We start from the raw sequence: 25,626 nt of genomic DNA, 5'->3' as shown, positions 1-25,626 counted from the left end.
ATGCAAGCAAGACATAGAAAAATGCTATCCGTTACAATAAAAAATATACATTATTGAAAGTGAAAAAACACTGCAAAAGCAGAGCTAAATAGTGAGGTAGTGTCTATGGGTTCATGGACCATTCAGAAAACTGATGGTAGATGGGAAGAACATTGAGTATGCATGCTCAGGCCTCTGTACCTCTTCCCCGATGGTAGTAACAAGGAGAGCACATGTCCTGGATTCTGAAGGTCCTTCAGGATGTCCTCGATGGTGGGGAGTTATAGTAAATACATTCCCCATTGTCCCAAAAAAAGTTTCTTTCAGTTTATGATCTGGAGTTGCGCTAATCCTCCCCGGCTCATGTGAATGATGCACCTTCTTGGTGTCCGCGCAGTCTGTGATAGGCATATTTCTGGAAGGCATCATCAAGTCATGACTGGCTGCATCATCATCTAGTGTGGGTGGGGAGGGGAGCTACCGCACAGGATCGAAATCAGCTACAGAGTGTTCTCAACGTAGTCATCTCCATCATGGCCACTAGCCTCCATAGTATCCAGGACATCTTCAAGGAGCGATGCCTCAAAAAGGTGGCATCCATCATTAAGGATCCTCGTCACCCAGGACATGCCCTCTTCTCATTGCTACCGTCAAGGAAGAGGTACAGGAGTCTGAAGACACATGCTCAATGATTCAGGAACAGCTTCTACCCCTCTGAATGAACATTGAACCCATGAACACTACCTCACTAATTTTTTTATTTTTATTTTTGCACTACTTGTTTAATGTAACTATTATATATATATATATTTACACTAATTCATGTTTTTTTCAGTTATTATGTATTGCATTGCGGTACTGTTGCAAAGTTGTGGAGGTTGATAGGTTCTTGATTAGTCAGGGCATCAAAGGATAGATAATCAATAAACAATAGACAATAGGTGCAGGAGAATCTTTTAACATATGACAGTCCCGCCATCCTGGGAATTAACCTCGTGAACCTACGCTGCACTCCCTCAATAGCAAGAGTGTCCTTCCTCAAATTTGGAGACCAAAACTGTACACAATACTCCAGGTGTGGTCTCACCAGGGCCCTGTACAACTGAGAAGGACCTCTTTGCTCCTATACCCAACTCCCCTTGATATGAAGACCAACATGCCATTAGCTTTCTTCACTGCCTGCTTGCTGTACCTGCATGCTTACTTTCAGTGACTAATGAGCAAGGACACCTAGATCTCGTTGTACTTCCCTTTTTCCTAACTTGACACCATTCAGATAGTAATCTGCCTTCCTGTTCTTGCCACCAAAGTGGATAACCTCACATTTATCCATATTAAACTGCATCTGCCCACTCACCCAACCTGTCCAAGTCACCCTGCATTCTCATAACATCCTCCTCACATTTCACACTGCCACCCAGCTTTGTGTCATCTGCAAATTTGCTAATGTTACTTTTAATCCCTTCATCTAAATCATTAATGTATATTATAAATAGCTGCGGTCCCAGCACCGAGCCTTGCGGTACCCCACTAGTCACTGCCTGCCATTTTGAAAGGGACCCGTTAATCCCTACTCTTTGTTTCCTGTCTGCCAACCAATTTCCTATCCACGTCAGTACCCTACTCCCAATACCATGTGCTCCAATTTTGCCCACTAATCTCCTATGTGGGACCTTATCAAAGGCTTTCTGAAAGTCCAGGTACACTACATCTACTGGCCCTCCCTTGTCCATTTTCATAGTTACATTCTCAAAAAATTCCAGAAGATTAGTCAAACATGATTTCCCCTTCGTAAATCCATGCTGACTCGGACCGATGCTGTTACTGCTATCCAAACGTGCCACTATTTCATCTTTAATAATTGACTCCAGCATCTTCCCCACCACTGATGTCAGGCTATCTGGTCTATACTTCCCTGTTTTTTCTCTTCCTCCTTTCTTAAAAAGTGGGATAACATTAGCTACCCTCTAATCCACAGGAACTGATCCTGAATCTATAGAACATTGGAAAACGATTACCAATGCATCCACGATTTCTAGAGCCACCTCCTTGAGTACCCTGGGATGCAGACCATCAGGCCCTGGGGATTTATCAGCCTTCAGTCCCATCAGTCTATCCAACACCATTTTTTTGCCCAATGTGAATCTCCTTCAGTTCCTCCATTACCCTAGGTCCTCTGGCCACTATTACATCTGGGAGATTGTTTGTGTCTTCCCTAGTGAAGACAGATCCAAAGTACCTGTTCAACTCATCTGCCACTTCTTTGTTCCCCATAATAAATTCACCCATTTCTGTCTTCAAGGGCCCATCTTTGGTCTTAACTAATTTTTTCCCCTTCACATACCTAAAGAAGCTTTTACTATCCTCCTTTATATTCTTGGCTAGCTTACCTTCATACCTCATCTTTTCTCCCCGTATTGCCTTTTTAGTTATCTTCTGTTGCTCTTTAAAAGTTTCCCAATCCTCTGGCTTCCTGCTCATCTTTGCAATGTTATACCTCTTCTCTTTTATTTTTATACTGTCCTTGACTTCCCTTGTCAGCCACGGTCGCCCCTTACTCCCCTTAGAACCTTTCTTCCTCTTTGGAATGAACTGATCCTGCACCTTCTGTATTATTCCCAGAAATACCTGCCATTGTTGTTCCACTGTCATCCCTGCTGGGGTATCTTTCCAGTCAACTTTGGCCAGCTCCTCCCTCATAGGTCCCCTTTGTTCAACTGTAATACTGACACTTCCGGTTTTCCCTTTTCCCTCAAAATGTAGATTAAAACTTATCATATTATGGTCACTACCTCCTAATGGCTCCTTTACCTCGAGTTCCCTTATCAAATCTGTTTCATTACACAACATTAGATCCAGAATTGCCTTCTCCCTGGTAGGCTCCACTACAAGCTGCTCTAAGAATCCATCTCGGAGACACTCCACAAACTCCCTTTCTTGGGGTCCAGTACCAACCTGATTCTTTCAGTCTACCTGCATGTTGAAATCACCCATAACAATCGTAGCATTACCTTTGCGACATGCCAATTTTAACTCTTGATTCAACTTGTACCCTATATCCAGGCTACTGTTTGGGGGCCTGTAGATAACTCCCATTAGGGTCTTTCTACCCTTAGAATTTCTCAGTTCTATCCATACTGACTCCACGTCTCCTGATTCTATGTACCCCCTCGCAAGGGACTGAATATCATTCCTCACCAACAGAGCCACCCCACCCCCTCTGCCCGTCAGTCTGTCCTTTCGATAGGACGTATACCCTTGAATATTCATTTCCCAGCACTGGTCCTCTTGCAGTCATGCAAAAGAATATGGGGATATGGGGAGAAGGCAAGAGAACATGGTTGAGAGAGAGAATAATGGAGTTGAGAGGTGCAGAAAATGTTTACTTCGATGCTGCCTGGTTTAGACGGCATGAGCCTTCACGAGAGGCTGAATTACACTTTACCTTCCATCTTACTGTCACAGTGAGGCCACACTCAGGCTGGAGGAGCGACACCTTATATTCTGTCATGGTAGCCTCCAGCCTGATGGTGTGAGCTTTGATTTCTCGAACTTCCTGTAACGCCCCCCCCCCACCATTCCCCATCCCCTTTTCCCTCTCACCTTGTCCTTCCCACCCCATCACCTCCCTCTGGTGCTTCTCCCTGTTTTCTTTCCTCCATGGCCTTCTGTCCTCTCCCATCAGATTCCCCTTTCTCCAGCCCTGTATCTCTTTCACCAATCAACTTCCCAGCTCTTTACTTCATCCCTCCCCCTCCCAGTTTCACCTAACATCTTGTGTTTCTCTCTCCCCTTCCCCCACCTTTTAACTTCGACTCCTCGTCTTTTTTTCTCCAGTTCCGCTGAAGGGTCTCAGCCCGAAATGTCGAGGGTACTCTTTTCCATAGGTGCCGCCTGACCTGCTGAGTTCCTCCAGCATCTTGGATAAACTTGGGTTGTTTTCTCTGGAGCGCTAGAGGCTGAGGGAAGATCTGATAGAGGTTTACAAGATTATGAGGGACACAGATAGAGGTGTCAGAGAATTTGTGTTTCGCAGGGATGAAATGTCTAGTACCAGAGGGCATACATTGAAAGTGAGAGGAGGTAGGTCCAAGGGGAACGTGAGGGGTAAGTTTTTTACTCAGAGAGTGGTGGCTGCCTGGTAGGGGCAAGTACATTGGAGACTTTTAAGATGGAGGAATATGGACAGGGTGTAAGGAGGAGAGATTAGTGTTTGGGTGTTTTTGATTTACTTTTTAGTTGGTTTGATACAACACTGCGGGCTGAATGGCCTGTTTCTGTACTGCACTGCTCCATGTATGTTCTAAATCAGCCGTGACAGTATGTCAGAGCAGACTTGATGGGCCGAATGCCTTAATTCTACTCCAATGTCCTATGGCCTTATAGCAGAGCTGCTCTGCGCTGAAGTGACTCTCCAGGCGATGATAATGTGGACTTGTCTATCCTGTTTAACCCTGTGTGTGAACACTAACGCCATTTAGGATAGAAGTTCATCTTCATTCAGTGACGATGTGTGAGTAGTTTAGCAATGGTCGTCCATTGCATTCCTTTTTGATATCCACTTCTGTGCTACACAGTAACCTTCCCTTCCTTTGTTCCGACCAATGATGCACACTTTCAAAACTTTGGGAAATAATGTCTGAAAAAAATTGATGTGGCTTGTCAGTGATCTTCAAAAAACTACCAAAAGCTTTAAAGTGTTCCCAAATGTCAGTCTCTATAACTTTTTAATTTCAAAGTTCAAAGTAAATTTATTATCAAAGTACATATACAACCCTAGGATTCATTTTCTTGTGGGCATACTCAACAATAACCATAATAAAATCAATGAAAGATCGTACCAGCTTGGATATTCAACCAGTGAGCAAGAGAAAATGCAGAAGGATTACATTTAGCTAAAGGACACAAACTGAATTCAATTTACAGGGACTTGTGCTAATATTATTTTGTGACAGTCTGTGCTGCCGTAACTATACGTGCTGTGTGCTGTGTGTGACTGTATGTGCTGTGTTTTGCACTTTGGCCCCAGTGGAATGCTGTTCTGTTTAGCTGTGTACGTATGCATGGATGAATGACAACTAAACTTGAATTTGAACTTGATTCATCGGTGAATTAAAATTTATTTAATATCTGAGAATCTTATTCTTTATTCTTTGAACATTGATTAAAAGAATAAATCTTGAGCAATACATAGATTTGGTGATCAAACAAAATCAAATGAACTGGGATATTTTCTGCAGAAGTTGACAAGAATGCTTGGAGAAATATTACTTTGAGTTAGTAATCTCCGAAAACTACATGGAAGACAGGAGGCATTTCTTACATCCGGTGGTGATGGGAGAGTGACAGTGACATTATCTTCTAGTCAAACATTAATTATATTTCTCACTCTGATAAGCATCCCAAACTTTGTTTAACTACTCCCAGTGGCCACTTTATTACTCATCTCCTGTACTGAATAAAGTGGCCACTGTGTGCGTTCATGGTAGCCCATCCACTTCAAGGTTTGATATGTTGTCTGTTCAGAGATGCTCTTCTGCACAACACTGTTGTAACGTGTGGTTATTTGAGTTACTGTCGCCTTCCCGTCAGCTTGAACCAGTCTGGCCATTCTCCTCTGACCTCTCTCATTAACAAGGTGTTTTCACCCACAGAACTACCACTCACTGGATGATTTTTGTTTTTTGTGCCATTCTCTGTAAACTTTAGAGACTGTTGGGTGTGAAAATCCCAAGGGATCAGCAGTTTCTGAGATACTCAAACCAGCCTGTCCGGCAACAATGATCATTCCACTGTCCAAGTCACTTAGATCACATTTCTTCCCCATTCTGGTGTTTGGCCTGAACAACAATTGAACCTCTTGACCACATCTGCATGGGAGAATAGGCCTTTCAACCCTTTGAGCTGCACTGTCCATCAATCTCCCAATTTAACCCTAGCCTAATCACGGGACAATTTACAATCATGAACTAACCTGCCAACCAGCACATCTTTGGAATGTGGGTGGAAACTGGAGGATCCGGAGGAAACCCACGCAGTCACGGAGAGAACGTACAAACTCCTCACAGGCGTGGTGGAAATTGAACCCGGGTCACTGGTACTGTAAAGCATTGTGCTAACCACCTGCAGTTCTTTATTATGTACACATGTGAGGGTTATGGGTAACTTTAGGTAACTTCTAAGTGAGTACATGTTCAGCACAGCATTGTGGGCCGAAGGGCCTGTATTGTGCTGTAGGTTTTCTGTGTTTCTATAATAACACACTACTGAGCCGCCCCATTGATTTTATGTATTGAGTGGCCACCACATGATTGGCTGATTCGATATTTACATCGATGAGCAAGTGTACAGGTGTACCTAATAAAGTGGCCACTGATTGTATAACCTTATCAGCATATCAGCAATATAACTCCAACCATTTGGCAACTCAGCAATTTGTTGGGAATTTAAAAAAATAAAGAAACAGAAACAAAGTAAGATGGTTCAGAAGTTTTGCCAAAAATTGTTGAAAGGCTGAAAGAAAATGGGTTTATCTCAGCTGCAGGGGAAAACAGTGATATTTTCTCTTTTTGATATTAATTTTCCTTCATCCCCATTCAGACATCAGTTGATGAACTTAGAAATAAATATTTGCGAGTCAAACAACTTCTTAAAAGTTTGTTGACTTTTGAACTTGGGAATCTTTGAAGATTTGTGGTGGGTATACTGTAGATAATCCTGTGTTTGAAATTGTGTGATTGTGCTTTGTGCCCAAGTCCAGTTGCTGAGTGTTCTTTCCATTTCTTCACCAGCCGTCCGTGCTGACAGGATGAGAGGGGGAAGAAACAAATTCGGGCCCATGTACAAACGCGACCGGGCCTTAAAACAGCAAAAGAAAGCGCTGATCCGGGCAAATGGCTTCAAGCTAGAGACCATGCCTCAAATGGTGTCGTCAGTGCAGAACGAGTATTCGCTCTCGACCGCTGTACACAATGTACATTCTGTTTCCAAAGGCATTCCTCCTAACCCGGTCATTTTACCAGCGACAGGTTATGAGAGAAACCTCTATGGCTCTCCAACAGTAGGCATGTCAATACCCAACCATGGGACACCACCGAGCTACCAGTACCCCACGTTCCATAACCGAACCATCAAGTCTGAGTACCCAGACCACTATGCAAGCTCTCCAGAGTCTCTTGTTGGCTACCCATACCCAGACACCTACCAGACCGGCTCTCCCGCTACCATACCGCAGCTGATCATGGAACTCCTGCGGTGCGAGCCCGATGAACCGCAAGTCCAGGCTAAGATCTTGGCCCATCTACAGCAGGAACAGGTCAACAGAGGCAAACACGAGAAACTTAGCACCTTTGGCCTGATGTGCAAAATGGCCGACCAAACCCTCTTCTCCATAGTCGAATGGGCGCGGAGTTGCATATTCTTCAGAGAACTCAAGGTAAGACACCCCTGATAAAAACTGATGCTGCGGTCAACCGTGCTTTTAGTGCCGTGCGGTCACCCAGATTTAATGGTGGCGCAAGAGATTCTGCTGGTGCTGGAGACCCTGGGCAACACACACAAAATGCTGGAGGAGCCCAGCAGGTCAGGCAGCATCTTTGGGGGCAATAAGCAGTCGCTGTTTTGGGCTGAGATCCTTCATTCGGGCTGGAAAGGAAGCCTGAATAACAAGGTTGGGGAAGGGAGAAGGAATTGAATCTGGCAGGTGATAGGTGACATGAGGTGAGGGGAAAATGGGTAAGCTGGGGAAAAGGGATGAAATAAGAGGCTGGTTAGTTAGTTAGTTACTGCCTGTTATGCTGCTGCTGTTTAGGACAGCGATGAAGGTCCTCCATCTCTGTCTGTCACATAAGATATAGGATTCTTCATTGCTGTTTTCTCAACAATGTTTTTTGAATCAGTCAGGGTTGTTAGCCCTGAGCTGAACCGCTGAACCTGAAGGACCGGTGGGCCACTCTTAGTCTGGCTTCTACCCTTTGACCTGTTTGGCATGAGTGACCCTACCAAGAGCTAAAGCACAAGGCCCTGACTCCAGCACACGTAGCTGTCCAGGTCACTGAGGCACGCAAGCCTCCAAACCCTACGACAAGGTTGTGGTCCTCGTGGAGGAGTTGATAGGTGGAAAAGGTAAAGAGATGAAGAAGAAGAAATCTGATCAGGAAAGGAATCTAATTGGTTAAGAGATAAAGGGCTGATAAAGAAAGAAGTTGAGCTGCAGGAGAAAGAATCTGATAAGAAAGGAGAATAGACCATGAAAGGAAAGGAAGGAGGAGGGGCACCAGAGGAAGGTGAGGGGCAGGTGAGAAGAGAAGGGGTAAGATGGGAGCCAGAATGGGGAATGGAAAAAGAGAGAATGGGGAGGGGAGGAGGAAGAAATTACTGGCATACGGCTGAAGAGTTGGAGAGCGGCAGGGATGGGAATGTAAATACAAGTTGATGGACTTGACAATGCTGAGATATTCTGCAATTGAAAACGTTTAATGTTGCTCTTGTGGTAATAACTGCACCAGCTCTGAGACTTTGGTTTTCCATTTGTTTCACGGGGGATGTTCAAGCTTCAAGATTATTTAATATCATTTCCAGGTACACAAGTGTAAAGGAGAACAAAATAATTGTTACTCCAGATCTGATGCAGACCAAAAAAGCACAATATGATAAAGAACACAATAATAATAATAAATGCAATAAATATAAATACACAAGGTAGCTTATATACGCACATAGATTAATTGTATGTCCATAAGGTGATGCTAGCCACAGGAGTGTCTGTACATAAAGTGACTGACAGGAAATGATAACGTAGTGGTGGTTGGGGTGTGGAGGGGTGGGTTATTGGGTGGAGGTGTTGATCAGCCTCACTGCTTGGGGAAAGTCACTGTTTTTGAGTCTGGTGGTCCTAGCATGGATGCTCCTCCCTCACGGGAGAGGGACAAACAGTCCACGAGCAGGGTGGGTGCGATCCTTCATGATGTTACTGGCTCTTTTCTGGCATCATCATCATTATCACGTGCTGTGTCGTATGATGTAGGCGATCATGGTCTTGACCATGATTGTTCTTGGCAATCTTTTCTACAGAAGTGGTTTGCCATTGCCTCCTTTGGGCAGTGTCTTTACAAGACGGGCGACTCCAACCATTATCAATGCTCATCAGAGACTGTCTGCTTGGATTCTGTGGTTACTTGTGATATGCATCAGCTGCTTATACGGCCACCATTCTGAATAGGTGCAGGAATGTGGACATTCTGCCCCTTGTTCCTGTTCCCTCATTGAGATAGAGGCCCGAAGGTCGAGCGTGCAAGTCTAGGCCAGGGACTGGAGGTTGGATGCCTGATGTCTGAGAGCCCAAGAGTCTGGGGCTAAGGCCTAGAGGCCTGGAGGTGGCCTGTCTTGGGACTGGAAACCTGTTTGTACCTGTGAGTGGTGGTTGGGGGAGGGGCTTGATTTGCTGGAAATCTTGGTCAACACACACACACAAGATGCTAGAGGAACTCGAAAGGTCAGGTAGCATCTTTGGAGGGGAATGAACAGTTGATGTTTCAGGCCAAAATCCTTCATCAGGGCTGGAAAGGAAGGGCGTGGAAATCAGAATAAGAAGGTGGGGAGAGTGGAAGGCGTACAAGCTGGCAGGTGATAGATGAGACCAGGTTACGGGGTTGGGTGAGTGGGTGGGATGAAGTGAGAAGCTGGTAGGTGATTGGTGGAAGATGTAAAGGGTTGAAGAAGAAGGAATCAGATAGGAGAGGAGAGTGGACCAATGGGAGAAAAGGATCTTGTTAGGTTCTATTGTTGTTGCTGGACATTGTGGGCATGCTATGTTGGCACGGGAATGTACAATGACAGGATAGTGTAGCGGTCAGCACAAAGTTTTACAGTGCCAGCGACCACTGATTGGCATTTAATTCCCACCACTGTCTGCAAGGAGTTTGTACTTTCTCCCCGTGACTGCACATGTTTCCTTTGGGTGCTCTGGTTTCCTCCCACATTCTGAAAGACGTATGGGTTAGGGTTAGTGAGTTGTGGGCATGCTGTGTTGGCACCGGAAAAGTGGCGACACTTGCAGGCTGCCCCCAGCACATCCTCGCAGATTTGATTTGATGCAAACGATGCATTTCACTGTATGTTTCAATGTTCCGGTGTACATGTGACAACTAAAGCTAACCTCTTCAAAGGCACTTGTGGGCCGACCCCAGCACACTCCTGGGTGTGTTGGGTGTTAAAACAAATTATGCATTGTACTGTATATTTTGATGTATGCGTGTTTCTAAATCTGAGTCTGAGTCCAGAGGTAAACAACAACAGAATGCAGAATAATGTGTAACATACACAGAGAAAGTGCAGTGCAGGTAAACAATAAGGTGCAAAATCATGACAACATAAACACAAGAGATTCTGCAGGTGCTGCAAATCCAGAGTAACAGAGCACGAACACGGCAAGTTAGATCGTGAGGCCATTAGTGCAAATGATCATACTAGGGAATGGTTCAATTAACTCTTCCATGAACGTTCCCAAGCCCAGCTGCAAAAGGAGGAAGGCTGGACATGGGGCTAGCAACCCCCACCCCATAAAAGCCCAGAGCTGCAGAAATGCCAACAGAAACTCCAAAGACCTCATCCCTGGGACAGGAAAGATTTTTGATGGATTACACCTTGAAAGGCTAAAAGACTGACCCAGGTCAGAGACTCTGGTGAGCTGTTGTTGGCAGCCTATGCCCTAGTAGGGGAGATGGGCTTAAGAAGAAGGACTAATCAATAGAGTCGTAACAGTGAGATAGAGGCTGTCCATCAGCCTGCTGTTTTCCCAAGGATAGAATCAGAGAGGACAGGAAAATTTTTAATTGGGGAAGGGCAAGTTATGAGGCTATAAGGCTAGAACTTGCGGGCGTGAATTGGGATGACGTTTTTGCAGGGAAATGTACTATGGACATGTGGTCGATGTTTAGGGATCTCTTGCAGGATGTTAGGGATAAATTTGTCCCGGTGAGGAAGATAAAGAATGATAGGGTGAAGGAACCATGGGTGACAAGTGAGGTGGACAATCTAGTCAGGTGGAAGAAGGCAACATACATGAGGTTTAGGAAGCAAGGATCAGATGGGTCTATTGAGGAATATAGGGTAGCAAGAAAGAGGCTTAAGAAGGGGCTGAGGAGAGCAAGAAGGGGGCATGAGAAAGCCTTGGGGGTAGGGTAAAGGAAAATCCCAAGGCATTCCTCAATTATGTGAAGAACAAAAGGATGACAGGAGTGAAGATAGGACCAATTAGAGATAAAGATGGGAAGGTGTGCCTGGAGACTGTGGAAGTGAGCAAGGTCCTCAATGAATATTTCTCTTCGGTATTCACCAATGAGAGGGAACTTGACGATGGTGAGGACAATATGAGTGAGGCTGATGTTTTGGAGCATGTTGATATTAAGGGAGAGGAGGTTTTGGAGTTGTTAAAATACATTAGGACGGATAAGTCCCCGGGGCCTGACAGAATATTCCCCAGGCTGCTCCACGAGGAGAGGGAATAGATTGCTGAGCCTCTGGCTAGGATCTTTACGTCCTCGTTGTCCATGGGAATGGTGCCGGAGGATTGGAGGGAGGAGAATGTTGTCCCCTTGTTCAAAAAAGGTAGTAGGGATAGTCCTGGTAACTATAGACCAGTGAGCCTTATGTCTGTGGTGGGAAAGCTGATGAAAAAGATTCTTAGAGATAGGATCTATGGGCATTTAGAGAATCACGGTCTGATCAGGTACAGTCAACATGGCTTTGTGAAGGGAAGATCGTGTCTAACAAGCCTGATAGAGTTCTTTGAGGAGGTAACCGGGCATATAGATGAGGGTAGTGCAGTGGATGTGATCTATATGGATTTTAGTAAGGCATTTGACAAGGTTCCACACGGTAGGCTTATTCAAAAAGTCAGAAGGCATGGGATCCAGGGAAGTCTGGCCAAGTGGATTCAGAATTGGCTTGCCTGCAGAAGGCAGAGGGTGGTGGTGGAGGGAGTACATTTGGATTGGAGGGATGTGACTAGTAGTGTCCCACAAGAATCGGTTCTGGGACCTCTACTTTTTGTGATTTTTATTAACGACCTGGATGTGAGGGTAGAAGAGTGGGTTGGCAAGTTTGCAGATGACACAAAGGTTGGTGGTGTTGTGGATAGTGCAAAGGATTGTCGAAGATTGCAGAGAGACATTGATAAGATGCAGAAGTGGGCTGAGAAGTGGCAGATGGAGTTCAACCCGGAGAAGTGTGAGGTGGTACACTTTGGAAGGACAAACTCCAAGGCAGAGTACAAAGTAAATGGCAGGATACTTGGAAATGTGGAGGAGCAGAGGGATCTGGGGGTACATGTCCACAGATCCCTGAAAGCTGCCTCACAGGTAGATAGGGTAGTTAAGAAAGCTTATGGAGTGTTAGCTTTCATCAGTCGAGGGATAGAGTTTAAGAGTCGCAGGGTAATGATGCAGCTCTATAAAACTCTGGTTAGGCCACACTTGGAGTACTGTGTCCAGTTCTGGTCGCCTCACTATAGGAAGGATGTGGAAGCATTGGAAAGGGTACAGAGGAGATTTACCAGGATGCTGCCTGGTTTAGAGAGAGTATGCATTATGATCAGAGATTAAGGGAGCTAGGGCTTTACTCTCTGGAGAGAAGGAGGATGAGAGGAGACATGATAGAGGTATAGAAGATATTAAGAGGAATAGATAGAGTGGACAGCCAGTGCCTCTTCCCCAGGGCACCACTGCTCAATACAAGAGGACATGGCTTTAAGGTAAGGGGTGGGAAGTTCAAGGGGGATATTAGAGGAAGGTTTTTTACTCAGAGAGTGTTTGGTGCATGGAATGCACTGCCTGAGTCAGTGGTGGAGGCAGATACACTAGTGAAGTTTAAGAGACTACTAGACAGGTATATGGAGGAATTTAAGATGGGGGGTTATATGGGAGGCAGGGTTTGAGGGTCGGCACAACATTGTGGGCCGAAGGGCCTGTACTGTGCTGTCCTGTTCTATGTTCTATGTTCTATCCCGGCTGCATTAGACAATCATAATTCAGAGACTTTGTCATGGTTTTCTCCAGAGTCACATTCAGCTTTCCCAATCGTTAATATTGTTCGATTGTCCCCACTGATGGATCTCATGTTGTAAGATCTCCCAAGGTTTCACTCGTCGTTCCAGGTTAATATTATTTATATAGAGCCAGACAACATAATCCTCTGTTCAAAGTTTTAGGTGACTTTATTGTCAATGTGTGTATATGTCAGCATATACAGCCCTGAGATTCATTTTCTTACGGGCATTCAAAATAAATACAAAGAAACAAAAAAAAACAAAACATTAATAACCAATAAATAAACAATAAAAATCAAGATCATGAGCTGAAGAATCCTTGAAAGTGAGTCCATTGGTTGTGAGAACAGTTCAGTGGTGGGGAAAGTGAAGTTGAGTGGAGTTATCTCTTTCAGTTCAAGGCCCTGATGGCTGAGGGGTAATAACTATTCCTGATCCTGGTAGTGTGAGTCTTGAGACTCCTGTACCTCCTTCCTGCTGGCAGCAGTGAAAAGAGAGCATGTCCTGCATAGTAGGGGTCCCTGATAATGGATGCTGCTTTCCCGTGACAGTGCTCCATGTAGATGTGCTCAATGGTGGGGAGGGCTTTACCTGTAATGGGCTGGGCTGCATCCAATAATCACCAGAGTGGCAGCTCTAAACATGAAGCACACAAATTAAAGAAATGCCCAGTCCTCTGTGTCTTTTTCTATGCTTAAAACAGAGAACATAGAACGTAGAACACAATGTCCTGCCAACCTTTTAACCCACTCTAAGATCAACCTAACCCTTCTGTCCCACATAGCCCTCCATTTTCTATCATCCATTACCTATCCCTTAAATGCCTCTAATACTGTATACAGTATCTGCCTCGACCACCACCTTTGCCAGGGCTTTCCACATACCCATCACTCTGTGTTAAAAAACTTACCTCTGACATCTCCTCTATACTTTCCTCCAATCACCTTAAAATTATGCCCACTTGTGTTAGCCACCTCCACCCTGGGGAAAAAGGTTGTCCACTTGATCAATGCCTCTCATCGTCTTGCACACGTCTATCAAATCACCTCTCATCCTCCTTCATTCCAACGAGAAAAGCCCGAGCTCGCTCAACCTATCCTCATAAAACACTCTCTCTAATCCAGGCAACGTCCTGGTAAATCTCCTCTGAAGCCTTTCTAAAGCTTCCACAGCCTTCCTCTAATGAGGTGACCAGAGCAACAGCAGAATTTTACTTTAAAATAATTTCATTTCCTCATGAATTTTTTCTTTGTTGTTACTTTCTGTTGAGTTATTGTAGGAAAGGGAGATAGGCCTACGTAGTTACAGCATTGTTTGTCTAAATTGCTGATGTTGTAATGTCTAATGAGCAGACAGCTGTACTGAACAATTAAAGTTACAAAGTAATCTGACTCATCTCCTTTGGATAATGACATAAACTACATCACTGTCAAAGATTAGGCATTGCTGCGATAACAAGTGGTCTGAAGCGAGATGTCATATGAAAAAAATGTAGTTGAAAGATGTCTCATTGAGGAATTATTGTTGAGAAAATGCTTTCTGTGGAGGTTGGGGAAATTGATGCTCCCACTGCTGGGTCACATTAGCAGCAGGCGGGGGAGGCAAAGGTCAACCTCCACTTGCAGCCTGATCCGTGGCCGTATTTCATCAGGCCCCGGTACAGAACTATAGGTGGAAATTTAATCCTGGCAGCTGTGGAAGTTCTCCCAAAAATAAATAACTCCAGCATAAACAGCAGTGACAGGAAGTAATATTTTTACAATGGACTCTCACAGGGATGCCCACTTAAAAAGCGATATGATTGTGCGAGGTTAATTTTGGTGGCAAGGTAAGTGAGATAATCCAAACAATGGTTTAAAGAGGTTCGATTCTCTGCTTCCCTTATTGTACTTGGCTGGTACACCATGATAACTGCTTTGCAATTTGTTTCTTTCCTGGACTAAAGTGAGTACTTGTACTTTCAGGGAAACTTGACAAAAATAAAGTAAAATGCTTAAATGCATCCTGCTCTCTAGGAGATAACCCAACCTCTTCAACGTGAAGGAAGTGGTAGTGACCCAGTCAACCACTTGGTTGAGTGTGCAAAGTCCTGTCAACTGCGTGTTTACTTACTTAAACCCATCACCTTACTGGGGCATAGGTTGCCGTCAGCAGTTTACCAAAGTCCTCTGTCCTGGCCAGTCTTTTACATTGTCTCTGGGTGTAGCCCACTTTCTTAATGTGTCCTTCATCACCTAGGGAGGGGTCTTTGGAGCTTCTGCTGGTGTTTCTGAAGCTCTGGGTTTTTACAGCGCGGGGGTGCTAGCCCCATGGCCAACCCTCCTCCTTTTGCAGTTTGGCTTGGGGCGTCCATGGTGGAGTTGGTAAACTGGGATGGGTGTGGTTCAATCAGAGCAGGAGCTCTGGATTAGTTCTTGATTAGTCAGGACTTCAAAGGTTACTGGGAGAAGGCAGGAGAATGGGGTTGAGAGGGATAATGAATCAGCCATGATTGAGTGGCTGGGCGGACGTTATCTTGTGGAATGGAGGGATAGCATTCGGGTGGTGTGAGATTGGAGTATATTGTCATGAAAATGAGTCTATTGCAGCAGCAGAACAGGACATCGCAAACATAAAAACAGTGGCCACTTTATCTGGTACCTCTTGTATCTAATAAAGTGGCCACTGAGAGTATGTTCATAGTCTTCTGCTGCTGTAGCCCGTCCATTTCAAGGTTCGACGTGTTCTGTATTCAGACATGCTCTGCTGCACACCACTGTTGTAACACATGGCTATTCACGTTACTGTCGCCTTCCTGTCAGCTTGAACCAGTTTGGCCATTCTCCTCTGACCTTTCTCAGTAATGAGGTGATTTTGCCCACAGAACTGCCACTCACTGGATTTTTTTTTTTTTTTGTTTTTTTGCACCATTTTCTGCGAGCTCTGGACCAGGGGTTCCCAACCTTTTTTAATGCCATGAACCCCTACCATTAAGTGAGGGTCAGTGGACCTAGGTTGGGAACCTCTACTCTTAAAGTCTGCTGTACATGCAAATCACAGGAGTTTCTGACATACTCAAACCTCCCTGTCTGGCACCAACAATTGTTCCACGGTCAAAGTCACTTAGATCACATTTCTTCCCCATTCTGATGTTTAGTCTGAACAACAACAGAATCCGTGCATGCATTTATGCATTGAGTTGCTGCCACGTGATTGGCTGATGAGATATTTGCATTAATGAGCAGATGTACAGGTGTACCTAATAAAGTGGCCTCTGAGTGTAAGATAATATAAAGTCAAGTTAACATGAATGATATATAAGCCCTCTATCTAAGAAAAAAATGCCCTACCATTGGAGATGGTCCAGAGGATGTTCACAAGTATCACCCTGGGAATGGAAGTTTTAATGTATGAGGACAGTTTGATGTCCCTGGGACTGTACTTGCTGGAATTTACAGGAATGAGAGGAGATGTCATTGAAATCTATCAAATATTGAAACACCTAGATAAGGTGGAGGTGGAGAGGATGTTTCTAATAGTGGGTGAGTCTAGGACCAGAGGGCACAGCCTCCGAATAGGATGTCCTTTAGAACGGAGATGAGGAGGAATTTCTGTAGCCAGAGGGTGGTGAATCTGTGGAATTCATTGCCTTAGATGGCTAATAGCCAAGCCATTGGGGCAGCACGGTAGTGTGGTGGTTGGCACAATGTATCAGCGACCAGGGTTCAATTCCTGCCACTGCCTGTAAGGAGCTTGTATGTTTTTCCTGTGACCACAGGGGTTTTCTCTGGCTGCTCAGGCTTCATCTCACATTCCAAAGATGTACCGGCTGATGGGTTAATTGGTCATTGTAAATTGTCCTGTGGTTAGGCTAGAGTTAAATTTGGGGTTGCTGGGCGATGTAGCTCAAAGGGTTGGAAGGGCCTATTCCTCACTGTATCTCAATTAATAAAATAAAACATTAAATATTTAAAGCAGAGTATTATGATATTAAATTAATGAAAATGACATTAGTGCAAGTTCAGAAAGAAAGAGAGAGAGAGATGCATTTCACTGTATGTTTCAATGTTCATGTGACAAATAAATTTAATCTTTGATCTACCAACCTGCTTGTCTTTTGGTGTATGGGAGGAAATCAGGGCACCGGGGGAGGGTCAAACCTATGCAGTCTCAGGAAGAGCATGCAAACTCCACACAGTCAGCATCAGAATTCCGGATCTGTGAGGGCGTATTTCCTGTATTGGAGTGGAAGGACCCATTCATTTGCATGGATCGGTTGGAAAGATGCCCTTTTCTGACAGGACGGATAGAAGGTGCCCATGTTGAAGTCTATTGTTTTGGATATGTGTTGGCAATCACTGATTGTTTCCCATCCTGTGACCTGTAATGAATTCTGGTTTCATCCATGATTGACAAGTGAGTAATTATGTTTTGAGAGAACTCAGTTCAGTCCAATTGAGTAAATGACCACACAAGGTCATTATTTACTCATGGGAACAGTATGTATCTTGCAGGGAGAGGATTCCGTCAGATTTAAGCCTGATGTTTGCTTAGTCAGGACCGTAAATCTTGACCAAGTGACCCTTGACAACTACCCTCGCCCACTCTGCTTAAATGGTGCATGTGGCGCAGTAGTGCTGCAGTTAGCATAACCCCTTACCCCCCCCAGTGACCGGGGTTCAATTCCTGTGAGGAGTTTGTATGCTCTCCCGTGGCTGCATGGGTCAACGTTCCCCCGACTGCTGCAGTTTTCTCCCATGTTCCAGAGACATACAGGCTAAGTTGTGGGCATGCTATATTGGCAGCAGGAGCGGGGCAATGCTTGCGAGCTGCTCCCCCGCAGATTGTGTTGGTTGTTGATGCAGATATCACATTTCACTGTATGTTTTGATGTAAATGTGACAAATGAGGGCTAATCTAATCTAATATCTGCACGATATTTACATTTCACACCAAGTATTATAAATGTGAGGGGGTTGAGGATTTACGATATTTTGGAATGAAACTGCTAATTGCATCAAAACTCGCATCTACTGCATTTGTCAAACGTCAGGGGAGGGTGTGACTGATTCTGTGCCAGGCTTCACTATGAAAAGTAACACCCACACTAGCAACACACATCAAAGTTGCTGGTGAACGCAGCAGGCCAGGCAGCATCTCTAGGAAGAGGTACAGTTGACGTTTCAGGCCGAGACCCTTCGTCAGGGCTAACTGAAAGAAGAGCTAGTAAGAGATTTGAAAGTGGGAGGGGGAGGGGGAGATCCAAAATGATAGGAGAAGACAGGAGGGGGAGGGATGGAGCCAAGAGCTGGACAAGTGATTGGCAAAAGGGATATGAAAGGATCATGGGACAGGAGGCCCAGGGAGAAGGAAAAGGGGGAGGGGGGGAACCCAGAGGATGGGCAAGGGGTATAGTCAGAGGGACAGAGGGAGAAGACCATGGAACCCTTCAAAGCGATAACAGGTACCCACACTAGCAGTGTGGAGAATGTCTAGTATCTTTATGAATGGACTGTAAGGGTTACTTGATCCACTTCACACAAACAGGATTTCTCCCTGCACAAGTCGAGTTTGTTGTCACATTCAAGCTCAGATTTAGGTTTAATTTTCATTTACACCTGAATATAGCCAGATGAAACAGCATTCCTCTCAGGCGAAGGTGCAAAACACAGCACCAACAGTCACACAGTACACCGCACATATAATACATAGAACTATGATAACAGAAAAATATACAGTCACACAAATAGCCCATCCCTGAATGTTATGGCCTGTAGATTGATGGTGCACGGGATGTTGTCCCGGAGCCATGTTTCTGCAAGAACAAGCTCGTAACAGTTCCTCATCTCGTGCTAATGCCACCACAGACAAGTGCGACCGAGCTTGTCTTCATCCACAAACACTAGAGGGCAGCACTGATGGGAGCGGCCAGCGCCCCCCCCACCCCCCCACCAGCCTACCACAGACCAGCTCTCTTCACACTGCCTCTAGTGTATCCTGCTCAGGGCAGCTGCAATAGGCGACCCTAGGGGCAAGAGGATCTTGTCCACACAACGACCGAGGTGATGCAGTTCCCCCGCCATTGATCCTGCCAATGAACTAGTGAACTGGAACTTACAGTATTCTACACTACTAATGTCCACTAGGGTCTTGCAATCACAAGAGCCATGTCCAAAACAATTACTTACACGGTTTGTTTAATAATTGAATAAGCTGAATAAAGGAATTAAGGTACCAAATTCTGAAGTGTCACCTCACCAGGGTCAGAAAGAGATACTTTCCTGCAACCATCAGGTTCTTGAATCAATTTACACAACCCTAACCATACCTCAGTAAAAGGACATTATGGTCCACCTCTTGCGCTAACATGGACTTTCTTCGAGTTGTGTTTTTGCACAATTGTCTTAATTTGCACAGATGTTTTCTTCAGAGTCTTCTATAATTTAGGTATAATTTATGTGGGTATGTAGACATCACTGGAAATGCTATGACCTTAGAGTCGTAGAGCCAAGTAGCATGGATGTAGGCTCTTCCCTCAGTCCCAATTTCCTGTGCTCAGCCCATATCCTCCCACGGCCACCCCCCCATTCCTCCCACGTCTCCCCACCCCATCCTCCCACGGCTCCTCCCCAACCCCCATGAATCAAGTGTTTCTTAAGTGGTGCTTTGTACTGGCCTCAACCACTTCCTCTGGCAGCTCGTTGGTTACACTCTCCGCCCACTCAATGGGAAAGCTACCCTCAGATCCTTTCTAAATCTTTCTCCTCTCACATTAAACCAATGCCCTCAGCTGTGGTCTCCCCTACCCTGGGGAAAATACCGTAAGTACCCACTTTATCTTCATCATCATCATCAGGTGCTGTGCCCAGTTTGAGCTCTGACTGCCATGGCCCACACACTCCTGTTTCAGGTCAAGTGGATCAATTCATTGGTATTCATTTCCAGTTCTCTGGCTGCTGTCTCCATTATCATTTGCCTTTGCCTTCCTCTTGCTTTCTTCCCTTCAATCTTTCCCATAATTTCTGTGCATTCTAACTCCTCCTTCCTAATCACATGTCCAATGAAGTTACGTTGCCTTTTCATGGTCTCATACATTATTTCTCTTTTTCTGTTTGCTCTGTTCATGACATCCTCGTTAGATATTCGTTTCGTCCATGATATTCTTTGCATCCTCCTCAAAAACCACATCTCTGCTGCTACAATTCGTTTCCTCATGTTACTAGATATTGTCCAACATTCTGAGCCATAGAACATTCTCCTACATACCAAAGAATAAAGACTTAGCCTTGGCCCTGCAGTCCAGGCAAAATCCTTGTGAGTCTCTTCTGCACTCTTCACAGTTTCTGTAACAGGGTGACCTCAACAACGACCTGTACACAGTACGGCGTCAACAATGAACCTAATTGCCTCTGAGATGTTGTGTGGGGAGTCACAAAAAAGGGCAGAGCAGCCGAGGGTGGTTGATACGCTCCCACGAGGGACATCAGTGAACAAGGTGGAATTTATCACAATCCAGTAGTTTTATTGTGACTGTTATTGCGACTAGTTTCAACTTCTCAAAATCCAACTTTATTTAATTACTTGATTTAAATTCCCCGTCTGCCAAGGTGGAATTTGCATTTCCGTCCCTGGATCGACAACCTAGAAGTAACTATACCTCGTCTTACACCATGGCCTGCTAGTTAAACTGTTCCAACTTGGTCCTTTTTCAATATAATGTCTTCAAAGTTCAAAGTAAATTTATTATCAATGTACCTGTATGTCACCATATACATTTTCTTGCAGGCATTCACAGTAGAACAAAGAAATATAGTAGAATCAGTGAAGAAGCTACACACAAATACAGACTGAAAAGCAAAGCAACCAAAGTGCAAAGGAAGACAACTGTGTAATACAAAAAATATTAATTATAATAATTAATAAATAAATGATAAATCATCTTGAGAACATGAGTTGTAGAGTCCTTGAAAGTGAGTCTGTAGGTTATGAAATCAATTTGGTATTGAGGTGAGTGAGTGAAATTGTCCACGATGGTTCATGTGCCTGATTTTTGAGGAGTAATGTTATGTTTTGTAACTCCAAAACCTAAAACTAATTAGACGATAAACAAGGGAGCCCAAGAGATGTGTGTAGACTTCATTTTTATTTTTAGCGAGGCATGTGCCTATGGCATACTGGCGTAATAACGTATGTTATTTACATACTTTTGCATATAACCCACAATGCATATTGTAAACAACAACAAAAAAGCTTAATCAAACAATATAGCTGTAATATTACTGAAATATTAAATGCACAACAGGTGGTAACTGTTCCTGAACCTGCTGCTTTGGGACCCAAGGCTTCCAGTTGGAAGCAGTGAGTAGAGTCAATGGCCTGGGTGATGGGGGTTCTTGATGATGGCTTTCATGTGGCATCACTCCTTGTAGATTTTCTCATTGGTGGGGAGGGCTTTTCCTGTGATGGACTGGGCTGAATCCATCACTTCTTGTGGGCCTTTCTGTTCATGGACAATGGTGTTTTCATACCAGGCCCCGAGGCAACTAGGAGGCGGCATCTGCTGACAATCTTTCCATAGGAGGAGGCTGCAGAGACCATTGAGTCTTTGCCAGCTAGCAGAGCTTCCCCAACCATCTCACTTCTTTTCCCTGTACATATTACAAAATTACATTTTTATATATATATATAATAATGTGCAAATATACAGACTGTTCGTATGTTCGTTATGTGCTATGTCAGACATGGGCGATCATGGTCTTTCCATGACCATGATTGTTCTTGGCAAGTTTTTCTACAGAAGAGATTTGCCATCGCCTTCTTCTGGGCAGTGTCTTTACAATTCGTGTGACCCAGCCATTATCAATACACATCCGCGATCGTCAGTGGTCGCATAACCAGGACTTGTGATATGCACCAACTGCTCATACGACCATCCACCAGCTGCTCCCATGGCTTCAGGGGGCGAAGAAGGTGCTTACCTTGCCCAAGGGTGACCTGCAGGCTAGCAGAAGGAAGAAGATACGCCTCTACCTCGTTTAGTAGAGACGTATCTCCTCCGCACCACCCAAAAATGAATGTATACATATATACTCCAGGGACAATTTATAGTGTGTATACATATGTATGTAGATAGGTCGATAGATATATATATATATATATATATATATATATATATATATACCAAAGAGACAACTTACATTGGCAATTAACTATCTCTTATTCTCGCTAGTTGATGGATTTTTGGACTCAACTCTCCAGAGTGGGGATTGAACCTGCAACCTCCCGACTCAGGGGGCAAGTATGTTCTCTTTGAGCTATGGCTGAGACTAGAATAGGGTTGGCGGGAGGGTTTAATGGCATCAAAGCCTGCAACAGGTAACAAGGGCTTGAGTAAATCCCATGCAAAAATTTTCTTCACCAGTCAAAGGCGTGAGCTGAAACAAGCAGAGGAACTCTGAAGAGGGACACTTCAGACCAGGTGAATTTAGTTTTTAACAGCTATAGAAAATGAAAGAAAGTTTGTGAAGGTGTATTGATTTCAGAGAAAGGGGGTTTCTGAGTGGTCCATAAATCCATAAACACTACCTCATTGTTCATCTTTTGCACTATTTATGTATTTTCAAAACTTAAAGTGATTTAAAACGCACAAAGCAACACATTTGATGGCGTACACTCAAGTGGCCACTTTATTAGGTACGGGAGTGGAACTTGCTGTGCTCTTCCTGTGGCCCCCTCCTACCACTTCAAGGTTTGAGGTGTTGTTTATTCAGAGCACATCAGGATCTTCTACACACAACTGTTGTAACCCATGGGTATTTAAGTTACTTTTGCCTTCCTGTCAGCTTAAACCAGTCTGACCATTCAGCTCTGACCTCTCTCAATAACAGGGTGTTTTCACCCACAGAACAGCTACTCGCTGTTTTTTTTTTTGTTTTCCACATTATTCTCTGTAAACTCGAGAGCAGGGGTTCCCTATCTGGGTCCGTAGACACCTCAGTTAATGGCAGAGGTCCACAGCATCAAAAAGGTTGGAAAACCCAGCTCTAAAGACTATTGTGCATGAAAATCCCAGGATTTCAGCAGTTTCTGAGATACTCAAACCACCCTGTCTGGCACCAACAGCCATTCCATGGTCAAAGTCACTTAGATCACACTTCTGGTGTTTGGTCAGAACAGCAACTGAACCTCTTGTCTATGTCTGCATGCTTTTATGCAATGAGTTACTGTGACATGATTGGTTGATTAGATATTTGCATTAACGAGCAGGTCTCTAGAGGTACCTAATAAAATGGCCACTGTGTGTATGTCGGTGATAATAGACCCGATTCTGGTTATGCAGTGCTTCCCGACACCTCAGAACCATTTATAAGCTGACAGAATGAGACTCCACAGTTGAATTGATTCCCATTCTGGTTTGGAAGTTTGGAATAATATTGCCTTAGCATTTATTAAAAAGATAATTAACTCTAAATTACCGGGCTTAACGTTGTTAACACCACACAAATCGCTGGTAGAACTCAACAGGTCAGGCAGCATCTATGGAGCCGAATAAACAGTCAACATTTCAGGCTGAGACCCTTCAACAGGACTCAGCAGTTAAACTTGTGTTTAACTCTCTTGTCCCCATCACATCGGCAGGGAATTTGGTGAGAAAAGCCTTTTCCCTCTGTGGTGAGACCTAGCTCTCAGAGGTGTATTTTCCGAACAGGAGATTGGCCATTCAATGATGACGAGGAATTTCTTTCTTACCAAAGTTCAAGATTCAAGTTCAAAGTAAATTTATTATCAACATCTGTATAAGTCATCATGTACAGCACCAGGATTCATTTTCTCAATAAATCTATAACAGAATAATAATCATAGTAGAATCAATGAAAGGCCACACCAACTTGAGCATTCACCCAGTGTGGAAAAAACAACCAACTGTGCAAATACAAAAAGAAAGAAATAATAATAAATAAGCAACAAATATCAAGAACACAAGATGAAAAGTCCTTGAAAGTGAGTCCATAGGCTGTGGGAACATTTCAATAATGGGGAAAATGAAGTTGAGTGAATTTACCCCCCTTTGTTCAAGAGCCTGATGATTGAGGGGTAATAACTGTTCCTGAACTTGGTGGGTGTGAGTCGCCTGAGGCAATGGTCCCCAACCTCCGGGCCGCGAAGAATGCAGTGGTGCAGCGGTAGCCGGAACGCACCCAGCACATCTTTAAGTAAAAAGCTGAAATCAACAAGCTAATTAGGTGCCGCCCAGCACGTAAATGTCGGCCCAGATCAGAGGCAATTCGCACCCCTGCATGCTTCGCGGTCCGGTATCGGTCTGCGGCCCGAAGGTTGGGGACCACTGCCCTGAGGCTCCTGTACCTTCTTCCTGTTGGCAGCAATGAGAAGAGAGCATGACCTAGGTGGTGGGGGTCCCTGATGATGGATGCTGTTTTCCTGCGGACAATGCTTCATGTAGATGTGCTCAATGGTGGGGAGGGCTTTACCCATGATGGACTGCGCTGTATTCACTACTTTTTGTAGCATTTTCCATTCAAGGGCATTGGCGTTACCATACCAGGCTGAGAGGCAGCCAGTCAATATAGCCTCCAGTGTACTTCTGTAGAAGCTTGCTAAAGATTTAGATGTCACAAACTGCTAAGGAAGTAGAGGTGCTGCTGTGCTTCATTGCAACTACGTGCTGGGCCCAGAACATGTCCTCCAAAATGATAACACTCCACTTCTGATCCTCCAATGAGGACTGGGTCATAAACCTCTGGTTTCCTCCTCCTGGTCAATAATCAACTGCTTGGTCTTGCAGACATTGAGTGAGAGGTTGTTGTGACACCACTCAGCCAGATTTTCAATCTCCCTCCCGTATGCTGACTCATCACCACCTTTGATTCAGCCAATGATAGTGAACTCGAATATGGCAATGGAGCTAAGCCTCACAGTCATAAGTATAATGTGTAAAGTGTAAAGCACCATCTCCACTCTCAGATAGTTATATTTGGTAAAGATCAGGTCAAGCACGCACATAGCCAAGTCATTTCAAGTCAAGTCACTTTTTATTGTCATTTCGACCATAACTGCTGGTACAGTACACAGTAAAAACGAGACGACGTTTTCCAGGACCATGGTGCTACATGAAACAATACAAAAACTACACTGAACTACATAAAAGAAAAACACAAAACTATGCTAGACTACAGACCTACCCAGGACTGCATGAAGTGCACAAAACAGTGCAGGCATTACAATAAATAATAAACAAGACAATAGGCACAGTAGAGGGCAGTAGGTTAGTGTCAGTCCAGGCTCTGGGTATTGAGGAGTCTGATGGCTTGGGGGAAGAAACCGTTGCGTAGTCTGGTTGTGAGAGCCCGAATACTTCGGTGCCTTTTTCCAGATGGCAGGAGGGAGAAGAGTTTGTATGAGGGGTGCGTGGGGTCCTTCACAATGCTGTTTGCTTTGCGGATGCAGCGTGTGGTGTAAATGTCTGTAATGGCAGGAAGAGAGACCCCGATGATCTTCTCAGCTGACCTCACTATCCGCTGCAGGGTCTTGCGATCTGAGATGGTGCAATTTCCGAACCAGGCAGTGATGCAGCTGCTCAGGATGCTCTCAATACAATCTCTGTA

At 44.5% G+C, this 25,626-nt stretch overlaps 1 protein-coding gene across 1 annotated transcript in view; it reads left to right on the top strand.

Moving 5' to 3' along the window:
* LOC140186499 (nuclear receptor subfamily 5 group A member 2-like) overlaps positions 1–25,626 on the top strand; it is a 109,374-nt gene that overhangs the window by 30,319 nt on the left and 53,429 nt on the right. The window contains exon 4 of the mRNA XM_072240853.1: positions 6,771–7,414. Coding sequence (XP_072096954.1) covers positions 6,771–7,414 — 644 coding nt within the window. The remainder of the gene's footprint in view (positions 1–6,770; positions 7,415–25,626) is intronic.

Source organism: Mobula birostris, chromosome 22, assembly GCF_030028105.1.
Source record: "Mobula birostris isolate sMobBir1 chromosome 22, sMobBir1.hap1, whole genome shotgun sequence".
Classification (NCBI taxonomy): domain Eukaryota; kingdom Metazoa; phylum Chordata; class Chondrichthyes; order Myliobatiformes; family Myliobatidae; genus Mobula; species Mobula birostris.
This window is presented reverse-complemented; position numbering and strand designations above follow the sequence as displayed.